The 21,492-nt window shown below is 35.1% G+C and overlaps 1 protein-coding gene across 7 annotated transcripts in view; it reads left to right on the top strand.

Moving 5' to 3' along the window:
• DOCK9 (dedicator of cytokinesis 9) overlaps nucleotides 1-20,025 on the top strand; it is a 116,453-nt gene extending 96,428 nt beyond the window's left edge. For all 7 annotated transcript variants that reach the window (XM_010728651.4, XM_085215578.1, XM_085215579.1 and 4 more), the window contains exons 39-53: nucleotides 1,075-1,190; nucleotides 1,827-1,964; nucleotides 2,253-2,435; nucleotides 3,131-3,244; nucleotides 3,384-3,599; nucleotides 4,985-5,042; nucleotides 6,468-6,574; nucleotides 9,998-10,120; nucleotides 10,464-10,577; nucleotides 12,051-12,197; nucleotides 14,170-14,380; nucleotides 15,475-15,665; nucleotides 16,490-16,590; nucleotides 16,741-16,879; nucleotides 18,759-20,025. In XM_010728651.4, coding sequence (XP_010726953.2) covers nucleotides 1,075-1,190; nucleotides 1,827-1,964; nucleotides 2,253-2,435; nucleotides 3,131-3,244; nucleotides 3,384-3,599; nucleotides 4,985-5,042; nucleotides 6,468-6,574; nucleotides 9,998-10,120; nucleotides 10,464-10,577; nucleotides 12,051-12,197; nucleotides 14,170-14,380; nucleotides 15,475-15,665; nucleotides 16,490-16,590; nucleotides 16,741-16,879; nucleotides 18,759-18,881 — 2,081 coding nt within the window. In that variant the 3' untranslated portion in view covers nucleotides 18,882-20,025. The remainder of the gene's footprint in view (nucleotides 1-1,074; nucleotides 1,191-1,826; nucleotides 1,965-2,252; nucleotides 2,436-3,130; nucleotides 3,245-3,383; nucleotides 3,600-4,984; nucleotides 5,043-6,467; nucleotides 6,575-9,997; nucleotides 10,121-10,463; nucleotides 10,578-12,050; nucleotides 12,198-14,169; nucleotides 14,381-15,474; nucleotides 15,666-16,489; nucleotides 16,591-16,740; nucleotides 16,880-18,758) is intronic.
• Nucleotides 20,026-21,492: the final 1,467 nt, after the last annotated feature.

A 21,492-nucleotide genomic window follows, 5' to 3' on the forward strand; every position in this document is an offset into this window, starting at 1 on the left:
TATTCTGGCTCCTTTCTGTGCAGAATACACTAGTGCAGGTTTTACCAATCTTTTTTCCTATACTTTGTAGCTTTTTTAATTGCTGGTTTCAAGTTCATTCTTCATAGTTTTGTTCTTAAAAACGAACACCATGACTTTTCTTTTAAAGCTACACCTAATGGTAGGTCTACTTAATCTGGATAAAGAAAGAGGAAAATAAAATCTGCAGTTGCATACTTAAGTAGGGTAACAGAGGGTACAGAAAAAATGGCTAGGCGGCAGCCTAAAAGAACCTCATCTCTTCTTGTCTTAGACTCAGTGAGTTCAAGTTATACTTCTTGTGGATTTAGCAATGCTAAGTTGTCTATGTTGATCTAACATTTTAACATGATCCACACCAAATTTGTGTAAAGCAGCCAGATCACATCTGTCAATCCAGTTCTGAAAGATCAGTGTTAGGAAACATAAACAATGTATTTTAACCATTGCTGAAGCATGCTGTTTTTTAAATTATTTGATTGCATTACAGAATAAAAGTCAATAAAATATTTTGGTTAAACATGGAATTATTGCATGCTATTCCTACAGAGCATAATTACTTCCTTAAGTCTTCAACTGTGTATAAGTGCATGTATTCCTTTGGTGTTCTGTATTTTTATAACGATTGAATTCAATATCATTATAACATCACTAAATTACCAATGCATATTTTCAGCTGTAACTCCATGCTACTGAGGCATTTATTTTATGAATATATGTATGTATGTATACATGCATAAGTATATATTTTTATATATACATTTGTGCTTATACATACATATATATGAAACATCAAACATTTTAATGTTTTCATTGCTATTTATTGTTTCTGTTGTTGACGTTTGTACTTTATTCTGTAATCTTGTGCAAATTATGCTAAAATAATTATTTGCACATATTTGACAAATATTTGAATGGATATTAATTATTTTTCTGTATTGAATGTTAACTCTTGTCAGGCTTTGTATTTGTTAATCTTTTCGTAGTTCAGGAAGTCTTTTGGAAATAAAATACAAATAAATTTGTGCACTAAGCACTTACACTTAATTTTTGTAGGCTATGGCCATTCAGATGCAGACGTTCTTCACCAGTCTTTACTGGAAGCAAATACTGCCACAGAAGTTTGCCTTACAATTCTGGATACTCTATCATTATTCACAATGGCTTTTAAGGTTTGTCCTTGAATTTATGTTAACATTTCCTATAATTATACTGAAAAAAATTTGGGGGGGGCAAAACTGTTTTTAAATTTTTTTTTTTAAATTGCATAGCATACACTGTAGTACTATAACTTGGCACTTTTTAGCATTTCTGGTATTTTATTTCATTGTTGTGGCATTTAACAGCTCATAACCTGTTGCAACAAAATGCTTTCGCTTCAGTTACCCACTGTACTCCGTATTGATCATCAGTATTCTGTTGGAAAAGCTCCTTCCTTATCCTAACTTTCTAAAAGTATTCCTGGGAACTGTAGTATCTACTTAATATGAGTGGTAAAACTGTATTTTCTATGTCAGTACCATTATTGATATTTGGATGCGCTCAGGTGTAGGCTTGTATACTGAACCTGATCTCTTCTTGTATGAAACATTCATCAGTTAACAGCACTTTCTCTATGAGCAAGATCAATGAAATGGTAGAAATATCTCGTTAAACCTCAGTTATGCTTGTATTATTCAATGTCTCAGTAATATTATGCAGATTTTTTTTTTTAATTAATGTCCTGCTTTTTAAAAATATGTATGTTTTTAGAATGGTATAAATGTATTGCAGTACAAAATTCCTAAATTCTCACTATTATTTTAAAGAATCAGCTACTGACAGATCACGGACATAATCCACTAATGAAAAAAGTATTTGATGTATACCTCTGCTTCCTTCAAAAGAATCAGTCTGAAACAGCACTGAAAAATGTTTTCATTGCTTTAAGAGCACTTATTTTTAAGGTAAGGAGTTTTAAAATAATTTATCTCCAAGTACTGATCCAGATTTATAGCTAGAAATATACTATCTAGAACTTTGAGAACTAAAAATTCCAAATAAAAATTCGTAAAGAGCCTGCGATAATTATCGTTTGAGTTGCTATAAAAATTATTTTGTTTCTGATCTACTATAACTGTTTTTTCAGTTGTTTGGAACTATTTATTTGGGACTTGTATTTTTCGTAAGATGTTTATTTTGTCAAGAATGGGGTGTTAATGAATACCTTCTTTCGTTTCTGCTTTTTTCCTCAGTTTCCTTCTACGTTTTATGAGGGTAGAGCTGATATGTGTTCTGCCCTGTGCTATGAGATTCTGAAGTACTGTAATTCCAAACTGAGTTCAATTCGTACTGAAGCTTCGCAGTTACTGTACTTCTTAATGAGAAATAATTTTGATTACACAGGAAAGAAGTCTTTTGTTAGAACACATCTACAAGTTAGTATACTTTCTTTATTTTTTGTTTTTCGTGTTTTAATGTATTGTGTGGTCAGTACTTGTAGGTGGGCAATTGCATGCGGGAGTGCCAAGTCTTGTTGGATAAAGACGGAAATATTTTATTTATTTGAGCAAGGTCAGTGCAATTCCAAGAGTAAGAAGGGTATATCTGGTACAAGGAAATAATTTGAAGCAATTCAATGGCCCAGTGTAATGTAGGAAATTATTATTTGTGAGTAGGAAATGTGTTATTTAGACGTTATTTTAAGTAGCATACAACGTCATGTCTAAAGAAGAAAAGAATGAAGCAGCAAGCACCTAGAAGTCTAAAAACAGAAATACATTAAGAAAAGGCTAAAAAAACCCACAAATTGTTCTGACAAGGCTGGGAACAATAGTTCATTTCTTTTATGAGCTCTATCTGGTTCACCTAGCTGTCAGTCTTTAGACCAGAGGATGCTTGTGCATTAAATTTATATAAAGCTCCTTTTTCTTGATTGTCTTGCTGTACAAATGTATGTTTGTTTGTTTGTTTGTTTTGGGGGGAGGGGAGAGTCTGTCAAATAGCATTTTACTTCAAGGAATAATCTTTCTATTTAAAAGAACAAAACTTTCTTTGTAGTTGCATCATAAGTACATTTCAAAGGTATTTCACAAAGTATGCACGCACTAACTTGACATTTGTTTCTGCCAAGGTTATTATTTCAGTAAGCCAGTTAATTGCTGATGTTGTTGGAATTGGAGGAACTAGATTTCAGCAGTCCCTGTCCATCATCAACAATTGTGCCAATCATGACAAAATTATTAAGGTCTGGCTTTATTCTTCTTTCTACACCATAGACAGGCTGCTTGAAAACTTTTTCACAGCGCCTTTTGCAATGACATTTTAACTTTTTCTGTTACGTGAGTAATAGATAAAGGTAGTAGTTAAACTTTTCTCTGTTTTAGCACACCACGTTCCCTTCTGACGTAAAGGATTTAACAAAACGTATTCGTACAGTACTGATGGCTACAGCTCAGATGAAGGAGCATGAGAATGATCCAGAAATGCTTGTAGACCTCCAGTACAGTTTGGCAAAGTCTTATGCTAGTACCCCTGAGCTAAGGAAGACGTGGTTAGACAGCATGGCAAGGATCCATGTTAAAAATGGGGATCTTTCAGAGGTGAGAGAAAGATCAGACTGTTTTTAGCTTCTTAATAAATTTAAGCTTAACTTTCTTGAAATTGAAAATACGTTGTGTGAATGTTACTGTAAAATAATGATTTTTAATTTTGAATGGTTGATTAATTTAAATGGTTGATGAGATATTTTCTTTAAGCCAGTTCTGATTGTTAAGGTATGGAATATGTTTAAATGCTCTGGCATTTAAGATACTTATGAAGAATCAGGCCTTCTACTTACTAATATTCTTCAGTTATCAGTTGCCTAAAACACTTTAAAGCTATGCCTTGAATTCCTCTTTGGTTGCCTTTACAGAATTATCTTAATTTTCTTCCAGATGGCTTACCAGAAAACTCCTGATATTCTTAAAATTGTTGAACAGCAATTTTGTTGCTAGAAAACAGAAAGCTAACTGATTTCTCCGTGCTGTTTAAATATTTAATTCTAGCAAAAGGGAAAAGTGGGAGTTGGGATTTTTGTATGCCTTGATGTATAGCTATTATATCAGCATACAGAATTCATGTTGTGTCTTTCTGGAAGCTTTTTCCATCTGAAAACAAATCATATTGTATCGTATCACCAAATTTCATAAATGTATCTATTTCACTTACCATGTAAGCAAGTGAGTACCTCCAAGAAATTATTGCTGCTGCCTTACATTCTTTTATTCTGCCTAGTAGCTATGCAGGAGACGTGTACAGTCCTCTGTCAGTAGTATACATTTTGATGGAAGCAGGTCCAGCTCTTTCAGTCTAGTTTTTTTTTTTTTAAACAGACCTGAGGAAACGACTAATTTTTATTAAAAATATGGAGTATTTGTCTGTACAGCTAGGCCCCTGCAAATCATCAAGTGCAGTGCCATGTGAAGTATGAATTAGAGAGAATCCCTGGCAGTTACTTATATTTTTTCTTCATCTCCAGAGTCTGAGATTCTTCAGCTTCCATATGTAAACATTTTGCTGAATCTTGAATCTTTTTTGTCCTTTCCCTGAAGAAAAGTGATCAATGTCAACTTAATAAAAACATCTCATGTTTGTAGACTACTCTGCCCCTTTTATTTAGTTTTCTAGATTGTACCAAGCAAATTCCTTCCAATACATCCCTGAAAGAAATTTACCTGGTGTTATTAGAGCATGAAAGTCATTAGCTTGTGGGCAGTGGGCAGTCTCCAACTGAGTGCTACTCAGTGCTCTGGTATAAGAGAGGCTCTTGCACAGTAAGTGTTCCACGTAAGTGAGGAGAATTCTTACACAAGTTATCATCTTCAAAGCAGCAAACAAGGAAAACCTAAGAAATTATTCCAGTCTAGGGCTCTTCATATAAACTTCATTTTCAGTTTTGCATTATGACAGTAATTTACAAAATTGTTACTGTTTTTGCTTTTAGGCAGCAATGTGCTATGTTCATGTAGCAGCACTGGTTGCAGAATATCTCACACGGAAAGGTATGATTTTGAAATCCTACTTAAATGTGGGTTGGTCGTTTTTTTCGTTATGTTTAGGAATAGCAATAGTTTCCCTGAGGAAGTTGTAGGCAAAAAAATTCTGACTTAAGTGGATAGCATACTTACAGCAGCATATTTACATGTTTAAGAATTTTAATTGAAGCTAAAATAGAATTTTTAGGAAGGGAAAAGCTTTTAATTTAACACAACAGTTGCTAATACCTGGTTAGACCCTTTCTAAGCAACTTTATCAATGAATATTCTTATTTGTTAAGTAATTTCTCAGGTATCTCATTATTTTTTTCCCTCTTACAGGATACTTATTCACATGTAGGCTATTCCCCCTTCTCCAGTGATTTGAGAAGCTCCTCTGTGACCAAATCTGAAACTCTGTTGTCTTAAGTTACAGTACCAAGTACTGCAAGTCTAACCAAACCCAATAACAAATGATAATCTTTATATACTTGCGGTTCTTTGGGTGACTTACTATTCTTGTCTCCTGTCATATGAAAATTACTTCCTGTTAGTAATTTGGAGTCAGTCCTACCTATGGTATTTCCAGGAGCAAGACATAAACATGCCTTTGAGGCAGTCATTCAGTGAAGCCACTGGTTGTACAACTCCCGTGAGTGAGGAGAAAGAATCCTTCTAGGAATGAGTGGTGAAATAAATATGTACAAGTCCTTGTGCTTCTGTACTTGTCATTGATTGCTCTTGAGGCTTTTACAACACAGATTTCGTTCATATAGCTTGACTTCTTAATTCAGCAATCTGATATAATAAAAAATACTAACACAGAATGGGTAAAAGAGGTAGGTTTCATGTTAGGATGTTCTAAAACCAATTCTTGGCGAATATATATTTCAGTAAAGGAAGTTAGATTGATTTTTTTTTATTTTGCTTATTTCTGAATCGACTTTCTGTATCTATCCCTGAATAATCTGTACTAATCTCTGAAAATAATCTGTAATAATCTCTGACTATCTTGTGTAGTTCACATCAGTCTATCCATATTGTTCAGACTGGAGACTTGGATATGTCAGGGCTTGTTGTTGTACAGTTCTTGCATGATCAGTGTTATGAAATACTGTAAAAGTGAACTTAGTTACCTTAGGCTTGGGGTGGGATAGATTGGACTCAACTTTTTGCTAAAATAGGAAGATTCATATACTACATATTTTTGTAGGTCAGAATTCAAATGTTAATGTGCTTTTCTAAAAAACTATTTCTACTTAAGATGAGCTCTGCTCTTTTAATCATACAGTGAGAAGCTGTGTTTTCTTTTATTATTTTGGTAGTAAGTTTATATTTAAATACAGCTTCTGACTTATCCAGCATCACAAAATGACCTAATGTTACTCTTCAAGAGGAAGGTATTTTGCCAGTGTTTAAGTGAATTTGTCTGTTTTTCTTTTCCAATGATAGGGATGTTTAGGCAAGGCTGTATTGCCTTCAGAGTAATCACACCTAATATAGATGAAGAAGCTTCAATGATGGAGGATGTTGGAATGCAAGATGTTCACTTCAATGAAGTAAGTAAACATTAGCATGTTAGAACTGATGCACATTAAAGGGCCATTTATTTTTCCAAGTTTAGTGTTTCTGAGTGACTACTATCACTTTCTTTGCCACCATTCTTATCCTAATAGAAGATAAATAAATAAATAAATAAATAAATAAAATTACTCTCTGGGCTGTCCAGGTTCTAGGGAATTTACTACATACATATATTTTATATAAAGCATCAGCAAAAAGATTGCTGTGATCATGCTGTGTATTTTCTAGTATAGGTGAGGGAGTGAGGGACAGAAAACTAGTTGCAGAAACTGAGTTGAAAAAAAAATCAGTGTTGTATAAGCATAATTGTACAGCAAAAAATATTTTGTGTTCTCATTTGTATATGGTGAACGTGTATGACAAAATTATTTGTCTGCAAATTGAACAGTGTAACAGAGTGAGAAGGAATAGACACAGTGGTTTTAAGCCTTGAACTTTTACTCCCAAGTTCTGATACTACTTCGCTCTATTGTTTTAAGACAAAAATTATAGACTTGCCTTTTTCTGTGAAGGCAGGATTGTAATTATTTGAAATGAGAAATATAGTGCTTTTTGTTTCCAAAAACATGCAGAAACAGATTTGGGGGTTTTTATTATTATTATATGTTATATTCTTTAAAACACAGATTCTCCTCAACTAGCATGAATGTAGCATGTTACTCAAAGAAAAATGTAAGCTATTCTAACTGAGCCAAGAGTTGGATTTTTGTTGAGTATGTGGTCAATGGAAACTTTTGTCAAAAGCTCTCATCAGTGTCTACCTGACAAACCATTTATCAGAGCTTAATTCTTTTGTGTTTTTCAACTGGAATGTCTTTATTCTTCTTCTGATTAGTCACTCAGTGCAAAAAGAATATACAGCTTTTTCTGAGTCATTGAACCCTGCCCAGATTTATTTCCATCTTTCAGTATTTCCATGGAGCAAAAATATGCCAAGGCTGAAATTACAAGCCTGCGGCTCTTGCAAAGAGTTCAAACCTTGCCAAATTTCATTTTCCCTCTATGGAGTCCTTTTTTAAACTTAGCTATGTATAAGTGTAACTGGTTAACTATTGGGGGAAAAAAAAAAGTTAGCATTTTTCAAATAACTTCTTATAGTTTACCCTGGGAGGAATAATACTATGAAAGAAGTCTCCAGTCTCTTCTTAAGAGACTAAAAATCCTGGATAAATTAAGATGCCTAGTACTTTACAGAAGTTCTTCAAGTATTCTATTTGCTTCTTGAATAGGAATATATTTTGTGTAAAGTGTTACCTCCGTATGTTCTTATAACAGGGAAATCTGTAATAGCCTAAGGAAGAGAAATTATGTAAGAGGTCAGTGGAGTAGAGTAATGGGAAGATACAAACGTGTATTTCAAGCTCTACTTTACTACTACTGAGCTAAATGAATCTGTGTTTGGGGTTTTTCCTCTATCTGTTAACTGCTATTCAGGATTAAATCTCCAAAATAGTAATTGGTGGGATGGAGGTGGAGTGGGAGAGGACCTGTTTTTTAACAGTTACTGTATGTATTTCATTAAAACAGTTGTGTAGCCAGACAGGCCTATTCATCAGCACCAGCCAGATCCTCCTTGTAGAATGACAATCTTCTGGATGTCACAAATTGCACAGCAAAAGCCTGGAAGCTATTATCCTTTCCATTCTAGGCTTTGCTGTAAACAGTTCATCTGTCAGAGTTCTGAGCTATGGCTGACAGACTGTTGTCCAGTGCCAGATTCTGTGAAGAATAAAGCTCGGAAAAATTTAATTCAGATTTGCTGGGTTTTTTTCCAAAATAAAATTTGCCAAAATACTGTTCCACCTCAAATATTAAGTCAATATATACCTTTTTTTCTTCTTTTTTTTTTTCTTTTTTTTTTTTGTTCTGGTGCCTTGCTAACAGGGGCTGTCCATGTGAAAAATTATTCCAACTTCAGATTGGTAAATTAAAGTTAATGCTTCACGGCATGCCTTATGTAAAGGAGGTTATTCTGTGACCATGCAGCCCTTTCCAAATAGGAAAACTAACCTAGATTCTAAATTGCCAGAAAATTTCCCTGTCACCTTCGTGTTGTAGCTATGAAATGAAAACATTGGGACAACCCAAAGCAAGACGAGTGCCTTTTAATCTTACAAAACGGAATCCATAAATTTAAAAATCTGACAAATAGATTTGTAGTGCAGTATTACTTCAGGGGAAGCCTTTCCACATTCAGCAAATGCTTTCATATTGCTTCACTTACACATCCTAAGATGTATAACCTTTTCATGGACAAGAATTTTTTTTCCCTAGTGGTTTGGTAGTTTAAGAAAAATGATTATTAGACTTTCATTCATCTGCATGCAGTGGAGTGAAATCATCTGCCACTGCTCTTGCTTTTTCTCACTGTGGGCGGTTTCTCAGAATCAGGGATAGTTATGCAGATAACTACTGAGTGCAGGCAGTAAATTCCAGTACAAAGGAAGGTTTAAATTAGTGAATATCTGGAGCCATTCTTGGAATTGAAATACGGGAGGCTCCCTCTGAACACCAGGAGCTGTGTGGGTGCCAGAGCACTGGCACAGGCTGCCCAGAGGCCGTGGGGTCTCCTCCCTGCAGCTCTCCAGAAGCCGCCTGGCCGTGAGCCTGGGCACCCTGCTCTGGGTGGTGCTGCTGGAGCAGGGGCTGGGACACAGGGACACAGAGGGACGCAAAGGGCCCTGCCCACCTCAGCCATCACGGGGTTCTGAGTGTTTGTTTCTTCATCGGCAATCTGCGTCACAAGGTACAGCATTTCCCATGTGCAGCTTGTGATCTTTGTATTCTTTCCTGTGGGCAAATTAAATTTTGCTGTATTTGGATGCCCTCTTGTGTCTGAGTTAAGACTTGTGGATAGCTCTTATAGTCCAGGGGAGGCATGAGTCTTTCAGTTTTCACCGTGTGGCTGTTAAGAGCGAAAATAGTGGAGAGTATGTACAGCCCCATAAGGACTGGGGGAAAGGAGGAGATTTTTAGGGATCATTTTAGCACATGAACAAGAGTATTAGTTTTCAGACTTTTTTTTCACTCTTCTCAGAATTAAAGATGGCTTTTCTTAGTGATGTGTCTCAGTCCTCTACCAAAGGGAAGAGGGATATACAGTACCATTGGATCTTTTCAGAGAGTAAAAGGAGTTTATAAGCCAGCTTAAGGCTTGACTATCATGGCAACGATGGTATCAGAAGGTCTCTCTGTCTCACACTTGGATTCTAGTGAAAGATATTGGATCCACAAGCATTTTTTAAGAGTTCTGAGATAGCCACAATCATTTTAATTTACAAAATTTTCTTTTGAGGCAGAATCTCTATTTCTGATTGAAAGGAATAGAAGTAATATTGTAACGTGCATTTAGTGACTGCCAAATTGTTTTTCTTTTCCAAATGTGTATCCAATTCTAGGATGTGCTGATGGAATTGTTGGAGCAGTGTGCTGATGGACTCTGGAAGGCGGAACGCTATGAACTGATTGCTGATATATATAAACTTATAATTCCCATTTATGAAAAAAGGAGAGATTTTGAGGTACTAAATTCATTAAACTTGAATGAGAAAAACCTGATTTTTTAGTCTAACTACATGAAACAGTACATGTCATAGAACAAAAGAGAATTCTAACCACTGTAACTGGAATGTGAATGTGTTGAAATGTTTGTGTTTTTATTTTAAATAATTCCAATTTTTTCAAATAAATATAAATTATTGAAACTTAACCTTGCATATTGCCAAGTTGTAAAGGTGCTAAGCATATTACTACTGTTCAGTAGAATAGTTGCTATTAACTACAGGAATGTCATTCACACCTGTTGCAAGATAGGAGCGTTCTATGTTATCCTGTTACCCCATTATTATTTTCTTTGAATTTTAGCGGCTTGCTCATTTGTATGACACTCTTCATCGTGCATACAGTAAAGTAACAGAAGTTATGCATACAGGCAAGAGACTGCTAGGAACTTACTTCAGGGTAGCATTCTTTGGACAGGTGAGTATCACTTATCATTACTGCAGTATGCAATAAGAAAAGCCTTTATTTATTTTACAAGATACGCAGTTTCATCATTTTTGCTGATACCACGATATTAAAAGCACATGTTCTAAAATAAGTAGTTAAACACTGTCAATAGCTTACTTTGAAATATTTATCAACTCCAATACATTTCTTTCTTATTTTCCTCAGTAAATTTTTTGCTTTTTTTCCTTTCTTCTTTTATTTACTACCTTAAGGCAGCGGTAAGTTTTCTGTAATGTCAGTTCTCAGCAATGCATTGACTTACTGTCTGTAGTGCTACAGTGTGGTTGGCAAGGCTGCTTCTTAGATTGGTATGCATTCAGAGCCACTGCGATTAAGAAAAATAATAACATTAAGTTCCATTTGGAGAACAAATCATTTTTGTCTATACATCGGTATGCATGCTTCAAACAAAAGTCCTGGCTGTGTATTGAACAGCTTCACATCCTCTAGTATGTGTTTACACTGCATATGTATCAGTATGGTAGCACGCAGTATCAGATAATACACTTTCTACATGCATAGCCCAGTCCTTAGTTGTTCAGCTGAGCATGGAGAATTGTAACCTACTCTGAGTGGTATAACTTTACATGTATTCTGTTGTCTTTTATAACTTTATAGCAATACCAGTTTACAGACAGTGAAACAGATGTTGAGGTAATTATAGTAACTGCTTATAAAGCAAGCAATGCAGTAACAACTACTGCATTTCACTGTAGTTTGATGTGGGTATTTTTGTCAATCTAGCCTGTGTTTACATATGATATGTTGCGCTTTTCTCTTTTGTCTGTTACATTTTATGACAAAAATATATTTACTTTCTGATTTCAAACATGAATTCAGACATGGCTTTTTGTTTTAAATCGGTCACCTGTTTCACTTTCCACATACTCTATGTAACATTTGGCTATGGTTTCAAAAAAAAAGCTCTATGTAATGAAAATAAAGAAGTATACGCCAGAATGGTACAACACAAAATTAAGATGTTTTCATAAATCAAATTTCAAATTGTTGCGAAAATCCTTGTTTGTGAATCAGATAGTTGTACAAGGCAACAAAACCTCTGTTTTGGCAAGTGAAACAGTGCTGAAAGTTCACTTTTAAAGTAAAAGTGAAGAAAATACTTCTATATCAAGGGCTTGGCACACCATAAAGTTGCAACAAACCTTACAATTTTAACTTCGTGTGTTTCCATTATCTTTCATTCATTCTGTAGTAGATGATTATTTTTCTCTTTTTTTCTGTTTTTTTTTGTTTGTTTGTTTGTTTGAGTTTTCTTAGGAAACCTTTTTTTTACTTAGATTTTATTTGTCGATTTATATTTGCTTGAAACCTGATGTTTGATGTTGGTTTCCTTTGAACCACAAACATGTTCATCTTAATCATTGTTCGATGTTGCTTTTTATTTTTTTCCAATATTTTGTTTATTTAATTGTTTCTTTGCAGGGATTCTTTGAGGATGAAGATGGAAAGGAATATATTTATAAAGAGCCTAAACTCACACCTCTTTCAGAAATTTCTCAAAGACTCCAGAAACTCTACTCTGACAAATTTGGATCTGAAAATGTCAAAATGATTCAGGATTCTGGCAAAGTATGTTTTTTATTCTCTCTAAAGGATTCCAATATATCACTTCTTCCCATTAAAAACTTGAAATAATATGAGATCACTGTCATTCTACTCATTTGGTACACAACATGCATGTATAAAAACTGCTGGTTGAAGGTCATGGGAGAATCATCTCCTTCCAACCTCATCCACTCTGTAATTCTGTTATGCTGCTTCAGAAGGGAGCTGGGGAGTAGATGATCTCCAGAGATCCTCTACAGCCTCAACCATTCTGTGATTAAGGACAGAGATATTATTACCATGTTCGTATTATTACTGTTGTTGCCAGTGTAGTATTAAACTGTGGGTCTCCCCAGATGCTAATCTGTTATCATCTTTACCTGGAACGTGCTCTTAGTAGAAAATTAAGGATCTAAATAAGTTTGGTGCTGTAGAAGTGTTTCCTTCCACCACCACCACCTTGCCAAAGTCTAGTTAAATATTTTTCTGAGATAAAATTTGCCATTAATCTCTTTAGAACAGGATAGTTCTGTTGGAAGAGACCTTCAAAGATCATCAAGTCCAACTACTTTGGCCTCCTTGGTCTCCTCCTGCTGCTTTTAAGTTAAGATTTGTCATAGGAATAGCTGGAACCTTTGAATGAAGAAGAATTATGGTAACCCATAGGTCTGAGAAGGGACAAGATGCCTTTCTGCATTCCTTTCATTCCCTTTCTCAGCCAGTTCAAGGCTTTAGACTCTACATTGATTTTCTCATAGTCTAACTTCTTGTCTCTTCTGTTCAGTGATCATATAAGCAAGATCACAAAGTGCTGTGCTTCTCAACCGCTTACATTCAGCAACAGTGGGCTTTTCAATACTTCTACTCTAACTGGAACTTTAAAGGAAGGGAGAATTTATGCAAGGGTTTAATTTCATGTGCTGGAAGATGAGATTTATATTGTACTCTGTTTTTCACAGCTCTTCCAGTGTATCTAAATAAAGGCTTTAAATGTACCAAATTCTTTACAAATAATTATAATCTGTCAGCATTTGTAGGAAACTTTTCTATCAATTATGCTGGAATGAATACATAAATTACCAGTTAAGTTCCAGTCTAGTAATGGGAAAATATTGCAGATTTTTGCATCAAGCAGCATGTCTCATTAAAAACTGGTAACAGATGGATGGCTTAAATTCTATTCACATTTGCTCCAGCACTTAAATGCTGACTTCAAGTGTATATCTCCATCACTGCTTTTCACAGTTTATAAAAGTAAAATGGCTCACAATCAGGCAGAGATAACAAATATTTGACAGGGGACTGAAATGGCAAGAGACAACATTTGGAGGGGCGCATAAGTTTAGGGTCACCTCTTTATCTAATGATGGGGGGAATTTGCAAGAAAAAGTATTATTGGTCCATTTAGGGACCCTGTTGGGCAATGATTTTAAGAAGCCTCATCTACTGGTACTGGAGATTAGTTGCCACTTTTACAAAATTAAAAAATTTGCCACTCCAAACTGAACGTGAAGCCTACGACATGCCCCCCAGCTTACTCTTTGGAACCAGTATAGGGTGTCACAACTAGGACAGCCAGGTTGGTAGAAGTGCCTTCTGAAGGTAGTATCTGGACTGTCTAAAAGGTACATTTTTATTTTCAGCTATTCACTCTTTATGTATTGCTAGTTTTGGTCTCCAGTATCTTCTTGTATCAGCCATCATGGAGAACAGTATTTGTTTCTACGTTTTTTTTTTTCTTCTCTGACTTCTCCTGAAATGCAGTATTTACTGTTAAGCATGAATAAAACTATTTTTATTGCAGTTTTGCATATGGTAAATAATCATAGTGTTAAAAAAAAGTCTTGAAGTCAGAGAAGCCCATGAGAGCATTAATGTTTTCTATGTTTGCAGCAAAGCAAATATAGTATCTGAAACTTGTGTAACTGCAATTAAATCCACTTCATTCAGAATTTAACTTTTTGGTTGTTTTTTTTTTTTTTTTAATGTTTTTAAGGTAAATCCAAAGGATTTAGATTCAAAATATGCATACATTCAGGTTACACATGTAGTTCCTTACTTTGAAGAAAAAGAGTTGCAAGAAAGAAAAACGGATTTTGAAAGGACTCATAACATTCGTCGCTTTATGTTTGAGATGCCTTTCACTCAAGCTGGTAAAAGACAAGGAGGAGTAGAAGAACAGTGTAAACGACGGACTATCTTGACAGGTACTCATTGGATGGAAATTTCCTTTAAAAGAAAACTCCTCTTTGAAAAACATATTTACTTCTTGATGCGAGGCTTCTCTGTATGTTTTGTATTTTGTCTGAAAAAATGCTTTAGAGGATTTCACACCTGGCTTTTGGAGTTTACAACAACTGCAGAGTATATCAGAATGTTTTATACAGTGCTTTGTAAAACAATTTTTAAAATGAGTGTGCACTTCAAACTAATACTCAAAATTGTTGTACAGAAGCATGCAGAGTAAAATCTGTCAGCTAAAATATTTTCCATATTGTAACCCAAAATAGGCTTTCCATTGGTTTCTTCAAAAATAACTTTTTCTTTAAACTTCAAGAACCACAAACCTGGAATTGTTTCAACTTTTCTTTGAAAAAGGCTATTTTCTGTTTTGTATCTGTTGAATGTGTGAACTTGTGTATCACTGCCTTAATGTTAGTGGTAAATTTTGCTTACAGGAGTTAGTAGAATCAGTCATAGAATCATAGAATCCTTAGAGTTGAAAGGGGCTTTTAAAGACCATCTGGTCCCACTCCGCTGCAATGAACAGGGACATCCAGGGACAGATCAGGTTGCCCAGTGCCTGACCCAGCCTCGCCTTGAACGTCTCCAGGGACATCAACCACATCACTGGGCAACCTGTTCCAGTGCCTCACCACCCTCACTGTAAAAGATTTTTCCTTCCATCTAGAATAATATGTCAGCTTTTTTTTCATATATATATATAAATCAGTTCATAGCATCGGCTTTACATAGCTAATACTTAAGAGGAAATCGGTAAGATAGTCTTGCGGTTTTTTAGTTCTTCTCTTTGAGTTATGTGGATGATAAGCAATTCTTTTTACAATTCTCCTATGAATTAAGTTCTAATGTTTTATTTCTTTGTTAGGCTTCTGTGCTTTAATACATGTAAAGCTATGCGTGTTTAAATTTTCAGTACGTTGTTTCCCTGCGCAAGCAGTATTTTAAATTATATGATGTATTCTTAAAGTGGATGACGAGTTTTCACTTACAATTCTCTCAAAGTTCACCTTATTCAAAGAGCTTTTAAAAACTTCATTAAACTCATTTTTGTCCACAGCTATTCATTGTTTCCCGTACGTGAAGAAGCGCATTCCAGTGATGTACCAGCACCACACGGATTTAAACCCCATTGAAGTAGCCATCGATGAAATGAGTAAGAAAGTTGCAGAGCTCAGGCAGCTTTGTGCTTCAGCTGAAGTAGATATGATCAAATTGCAGTTGAAGCTACAAGGGAGTGTCAGTGTTCAGGTAAGACCATTCACTTTGCCGTTCCATTTTTTTGCTTGTTTCTGTCACTGAAAAAGTATCAAAGTAGCATTTTACCATTAATTTTCATTGTGAGTATTCAGGAATGTCCTAAGTCAGTAATATGCTTGCTGTTGTTGGCAGTTTTTCCCAGAACAGGAAAAACAATAAAAATATTTCATATAAACATTGATCACTTGACATTTGGTTGTATGGAAGGGTTAAGATTATGTTTCTGGAATCTTTGGTGGTCTGCAACTAGAATAAAATAGTGACTTCCCATCTGATCCAAAATTCACACCATTTATCTAGCCATAGGTCTGCTCACATTAGGTTCAGCATGCTTGTTGCTGGTTTTGTATTTTGGTAAGATACTTAAGGGGATGAAGGGGGAGCTCAAATACAGGAGAAGGATAATAGAAGAAAATCTCAGTGTGTAATGTTTTGAGTTTGTGTTTATGTTTTTTGTTTTTTTTTTTTAATATCATCATTACCTAAGGCAAGCAAGAACTTAATAGAAAGAAGAAAAGTAAAAAGAAATTATCAGATCCACCAAAATAGGATACATTGTGTGTGAATTTGAGCAAATAGAAATCAATCTGGTACTGGCCTTACTAGGTATTTCTTACGAAGAAAGTCCAGGATTTCTTGTTTTATTTTTTGGGGGGGAGAGGGGTCTGATTGTTTTTTTGTTTGATTGGTTTAGTTTTAGATGCTTTTTAAAAAATAATTGTGTTCTCCTGAGAAAGGCAGGACAATTGTGGTATCTGCTATTGCAAAGACAGTAAGTCAGAGAGCTAACCATATTTTATAATTCTTGTTCTTAGGTTAATGCTGGTCCATTAGCATACGCACGAGCTTTCTTAGATGACACGAACACCAAAAGATATCCAGACAATAAAGTGAAGCTACTGAAGGAAGTGTTTAGGTATGTTTGCATGTTTGTTTGGTTTTTAATAAAATAAATAAAAATTCAAGGCTGACAAAAGATTTTTAAAAACACTTATAGCATTTTTAATTACTTGTCTGGTTTTCGTATTCCTTTTTGAGATCTTTGTTATTATTTTATCTAAACCAGGCAATTTGTTGAAGCTTGTGGGCATGCTCTTGGTGTAAATGAGCGACTTATAAAGGAAGATCAGTTGGAATATCAAGAAGAAATGAAAGCCAACTACAGAGAAATGGCAAAAGAGCTTTCTGAAATAATGCATGAGCAAGTAGGTGCTGAGATGAATTTATGCATTCCACTATTCAAAGTGTAGCTGAAATGTGTAGGGAAAGCATGTATTATGCTTTACTTCAGGGAACTGTGCTTATTTTCCTTTTATTTCTCTCAGAGTGCAAGCATAGCATGGACTTTTGGAACTGCATCAGTTTTTTTGTTTGTGAGTTTTCTGCATGTGCTTTCTTGACCTTCAGAATTAAGTCCTACTCATTAAGAAAATAAATCTCATTGGCACCAGCCTGATTTTCAAGACTACAGTAAAGATAACAAACAAATTTTATAATGTGAAAACTTACGTCATGAATAATTAATGTGTCTACAGAGACTTTCATTCAGTGTCCCAGAAACCTAATTTCAGTCTATGGCAATTTTTTTGCATTCAGCAATTTGTCAGTGGGATGAAGTTCTGTTCACATGCTTCTCTGTTTTCTATTATTTCCTCATCTTTTCTTCTCAAATACTATGCTCTGACTAGCCCTGTGCTATAGATTCTGGTGAAGCACAAGAATACAGCATGTACACAGGATTTGTTTTCATTCTCTTATTCTTTTGTTACACCATAACAGAGAAAAGCTTACCACAAAAATAGGTCTATTGTAGCCACTGATAATGGAAAATATGATGAGATGAGGTTTGTAGGGAGTGGAACCACTTGTCAGAACATGCTTTTTTATTCTTTTAGTCTTGAATGATCCCGCAAACAGGAAAAGAGCTAATGAAAAACAGGATAGTTTGACTATACTTAATGTAATGTACTGAAAAGTAGAAGGCAGTGGTGTTTTTTAGGAAAGAGATTAACTGATTGGACAGCTGATCAAAATAAAGAGGTGTATGGGAGAATTAGACAACTGTACAGAAGATCCCTTCAGAAAAGAGAGGAAAATGCTTTGGACAGATAGTGATAATGAAAGAAAAAATAATCCTAGCCTGGTGCAGGAAAAAAGTAAAAGGATATGATGATGGTTTGAATACAGGAAGAAATAATTAGAACACAGTGCAAGATGCTGATGTTTAAAAAATACTCATGTGTGAGTTTCCAAAATTGAGGGTAGGAGAAAAGATGTCATGCTTGTAACTTTAGGAGTAAATCAAGTTGGATGAAAGTGATCAAAGAGAAAGGGCGAACAAATGACACTATAAAGCAGTGAACAGAATATGAATGTACAACATTGATGTACACTACTAGCCTACTATTGTGGGTTTAATACAAACGTAATAATTAAAACATTCTATGTAAAAAATAAAGAAAAATTAGATTAATCTCATCTCGAAGGCTTAAGATCACAAAGCCTTCACCCAAATCTTAAAGAATATTACCCTTATATGCCTACCTGTTGCTGTATTTGGAGAAAAGAAAAAAAAGCTTCTCACAGTGTTTGTTCTGTCACTGAAAAAAGCAACAACTATTAGCTGTCTTACAATAGCATGGTTTATGAAGAGTTGCAAAAACTTTGTATGGAAAATTTTATAAAAGAATCTTAACTTATTTTTCTTTTTTTTTCCCTTTGCTTGCAAATATCAGATGGGATGGTAATTAGTTTTCTTTACTTTTGCTCTTAGTTGCTCTAATCTTTATGTAATTCCTCTAAGCTAAGGATGAATCTTCATATTCATCATAAAAAGTGTACCTTGTTCAGAACAAGTTTGCTCTCTCTCTTTATTCGTCCTCCAGGTGAGTAGGTGTTACTAGATGACCGTGCTTGAGGCAAGAAAGTTGGTCAGGGGGTTTCCAGCAAAACCAGTCTGTGATTCTGTGATGTTAGAAATGAAGTCCTTTCGGTGAAGTGTTGAAAGCAGTATTTTAAGAGCTGTTTTGTAATTGCTTGTGTCATTTTGGGACGTTTTGATGAATCTACGTTTTCCATTTTAAGATCACTCCGGTTGAAGAAAAGGCCAATGTTATGCCCAATTCGCTACACATTTTCAACGCCATAAGTGGAACTCCAACAAGCACAACAGTTCATGGGATGCCCAGTTCTTCTTCAGTTGCATGATTGTTTTGTAAAGTACGGTGGGGCTTTTTTGTTGGATTTAGTTTTTTCCTAGGTATGTGGATTTGCTTCATTGTGTGCAGACTCAGGATGATTTTGAAGCTAAATGTTGGGCACGTGCAAGCTGCATAATACATAAAAAAGTCTGAGCACACTTAGATATCAAGGCAGACAGTGATAAGCAAATAGCAATTACTGGTATAGTCCTTTAGAATAAGTAAAGGAAGTGCACATATAGTTTTTAATCTTTCTGGTAACACTTAAAAGCATTCACAGTGTCATCACAGAAGTGCGTGTTGAGAAATTATAAAGTTGAAATTAATTTCTGTTTTTCATTAGAAAGTATTATTAAGATGAATTGCACATTACAAAAAGTGTTGTGGGATGTAATTTTGCAGATATGTAACATTCAGGTGTTCTTTTTTTGTGTATGGCACATAGAGATTGATTCCAAGTACAGGAATTATTTTGGGACTAGACAGAGACACTAGTTTTTTGGGTTTAATGAAACTGACAGTAGTAGTTTTTGTACCATTTGGCAAATTGTTGTGCTTTATTTTATACCTTGTTGCATTTTGGAAGTATGTGAGCTTGGATCTTGAACAACTGAATACAACCAAAGGTCTGTATTAATGAACATGGAGTTATACTAAACTATCAATAGTAGTAAACTGTTATGTACATATTGTTTGTTAATACAGTCCATACAGTCTGTACATAAATGTATTACATTTCTAAGCATTTTTAATATTCATACCAGCTCTTATCCTGCTTTCAGGTTATTGTGAAAATTTGCTCATTCCAAGTATATGCAGACTTTACTGTTCATTTATTCATGTATATAAATAAGTGCAATATAAAGATGTATACAGTCTTTGCTATGTTAGGTTTATATGCAGTTATTAAAAGAAAAAATACTTTTTTGCCAAAGCAATGGAGTATGTAATTGGTGATCATGGTTACTGTGGTAAATGGTGGTATAATTTAAAGCTTTTTCCATATTCTTATTCTTTTAAGACATTAATTTAGTAATTTTATATTTGGGGGAAATAAAGGTTTTTAATTTTATTTAACTGGAAGCACTGTCCTGCTGTAATTAAACATTCTGTACTACATCTATATTAAAAGAAAAAAAGTAGTTACTTTTCTCACTGTGTGCTCTGCTTTTTATTTTAGATTTACCCATAAAACTGGTGAAAGATGAAAGCTTGATTAAAATTAAAAAACTTTTTGCAGCTTAAGTCGGAGATTAGATGAAGATGCTTCTGGGGTATATTTCCTGTTTCTTGGTGCTAGAGGGATTGTAGGTCATTAGTTAAAACAGCAGTTTGGGATCCATCTTGTTTGGTCCAAGTAACATAAATGTTATGACAACTAATGGATATTTTCACCATTGCAGTTAATATTAGAAAGTCTTCCAAACTCTTCATTAAAGGCAATCATTTTGCCTTCTCATAATAAGTTTATTGTCATTTTCTGTAGCACGGCATCAAATTCATATCTTGCTGCTACTCGTATAAGGTTTTTCCCAACAGCTCATCCTGGTTTCATTTGCTTTACGCCAGTAATTTTCAAATGAGTGAAAGTGAGAGATCAGATGTTTTTTCAAGTGCATGAGGAAAAACAGATGTCTGTCTGGAAGATTTATCTATCTCTCTTCAAGAAAATGCTTCAAACAGCTGAGTGGGTACGTTTGAGTGGGCATTTAATGTTTGAAAAAATTGAATTTGAGGCCTGGAAGATGTCTGGTCAGAAATTGGCTTCATGCTTTTGCACTAGTCAACATTCTTTGAACAACAACTATGGAGAGAGCTGAAACTTCTGATAGTGCTATTAAGTAATGAGTCTTTTTCAATTGCACGAGTTGTAAATGAAACAGATAAGTTCTCAAGGGCATACAGATAACTGCAAGAAAGAGCCTGAGTTAAGCAAAACTGTTCACTTCATTGGTTATTCCACAACTCTGAGAAGTCTCTGTATGCTATGTAGCGAGAGATAAGTTCAGAGTTATATTTGATTTAGTAAAGCTTTAGTAGCCATTTAACCATAATAATCAATATCAAGGAACGTAAGGGAGCAAACACCTTTTATAAGTTTAATAAGTGGAAGAATTGTCAGCATAACTATTTAGCCTGTGACAAAAATCAGAATCATAGAATCACAAGGTTGGAAAATACCTACAAGATCATCTAGTCCAACCATCCTCCCATTACCATTGCTACGACAAGCATTAAACCATATCTTGTAGCTCCTCATCCAGACGCCTCTTGAACACTGCCAGGGATGGCAACTCCACCACCTCCCTGGGCAGGCCATTCCAGTGCCTGACCACTCTCTGAGAGAAAAAGTTCTTCCTTATGTCTAACCTAAACCTCCTCTGGTACAACTTGTGGCCATTTCTTTGGGTCCTGTTTGTTGCCTGGGAGAAGAGGCCAAACCCCTCCTCATCACAACCTCCCTTCAGGAAGTTGTAGAGTGCAGTGAGGTCTCCCCTGAGCCTCCTCTTCTCCACACTGAACAATCCCAGCTCCCTCAGCCGCTCCTAATAAGACTTGTGCTCCAGACCCCTCACCAGTTTAATTGTCCTTCTCTGGACACGATTCAGGGCTTCAAT

The sequence above is a fragment of the Meleagris gallopavo genome, chromosome 1, assembly GCF_905368555.1.
Source record: "Meleagris gallopavo chromosome 1, MGAL_WU_HG_1.1, whole genome shotgun sequence".
Lineage (NCBI taxonomy): Eukaryota > Metazoa > Chordata > Aves > Galliformes > Phasianidae > Meleagris > Meleagris gallopavo.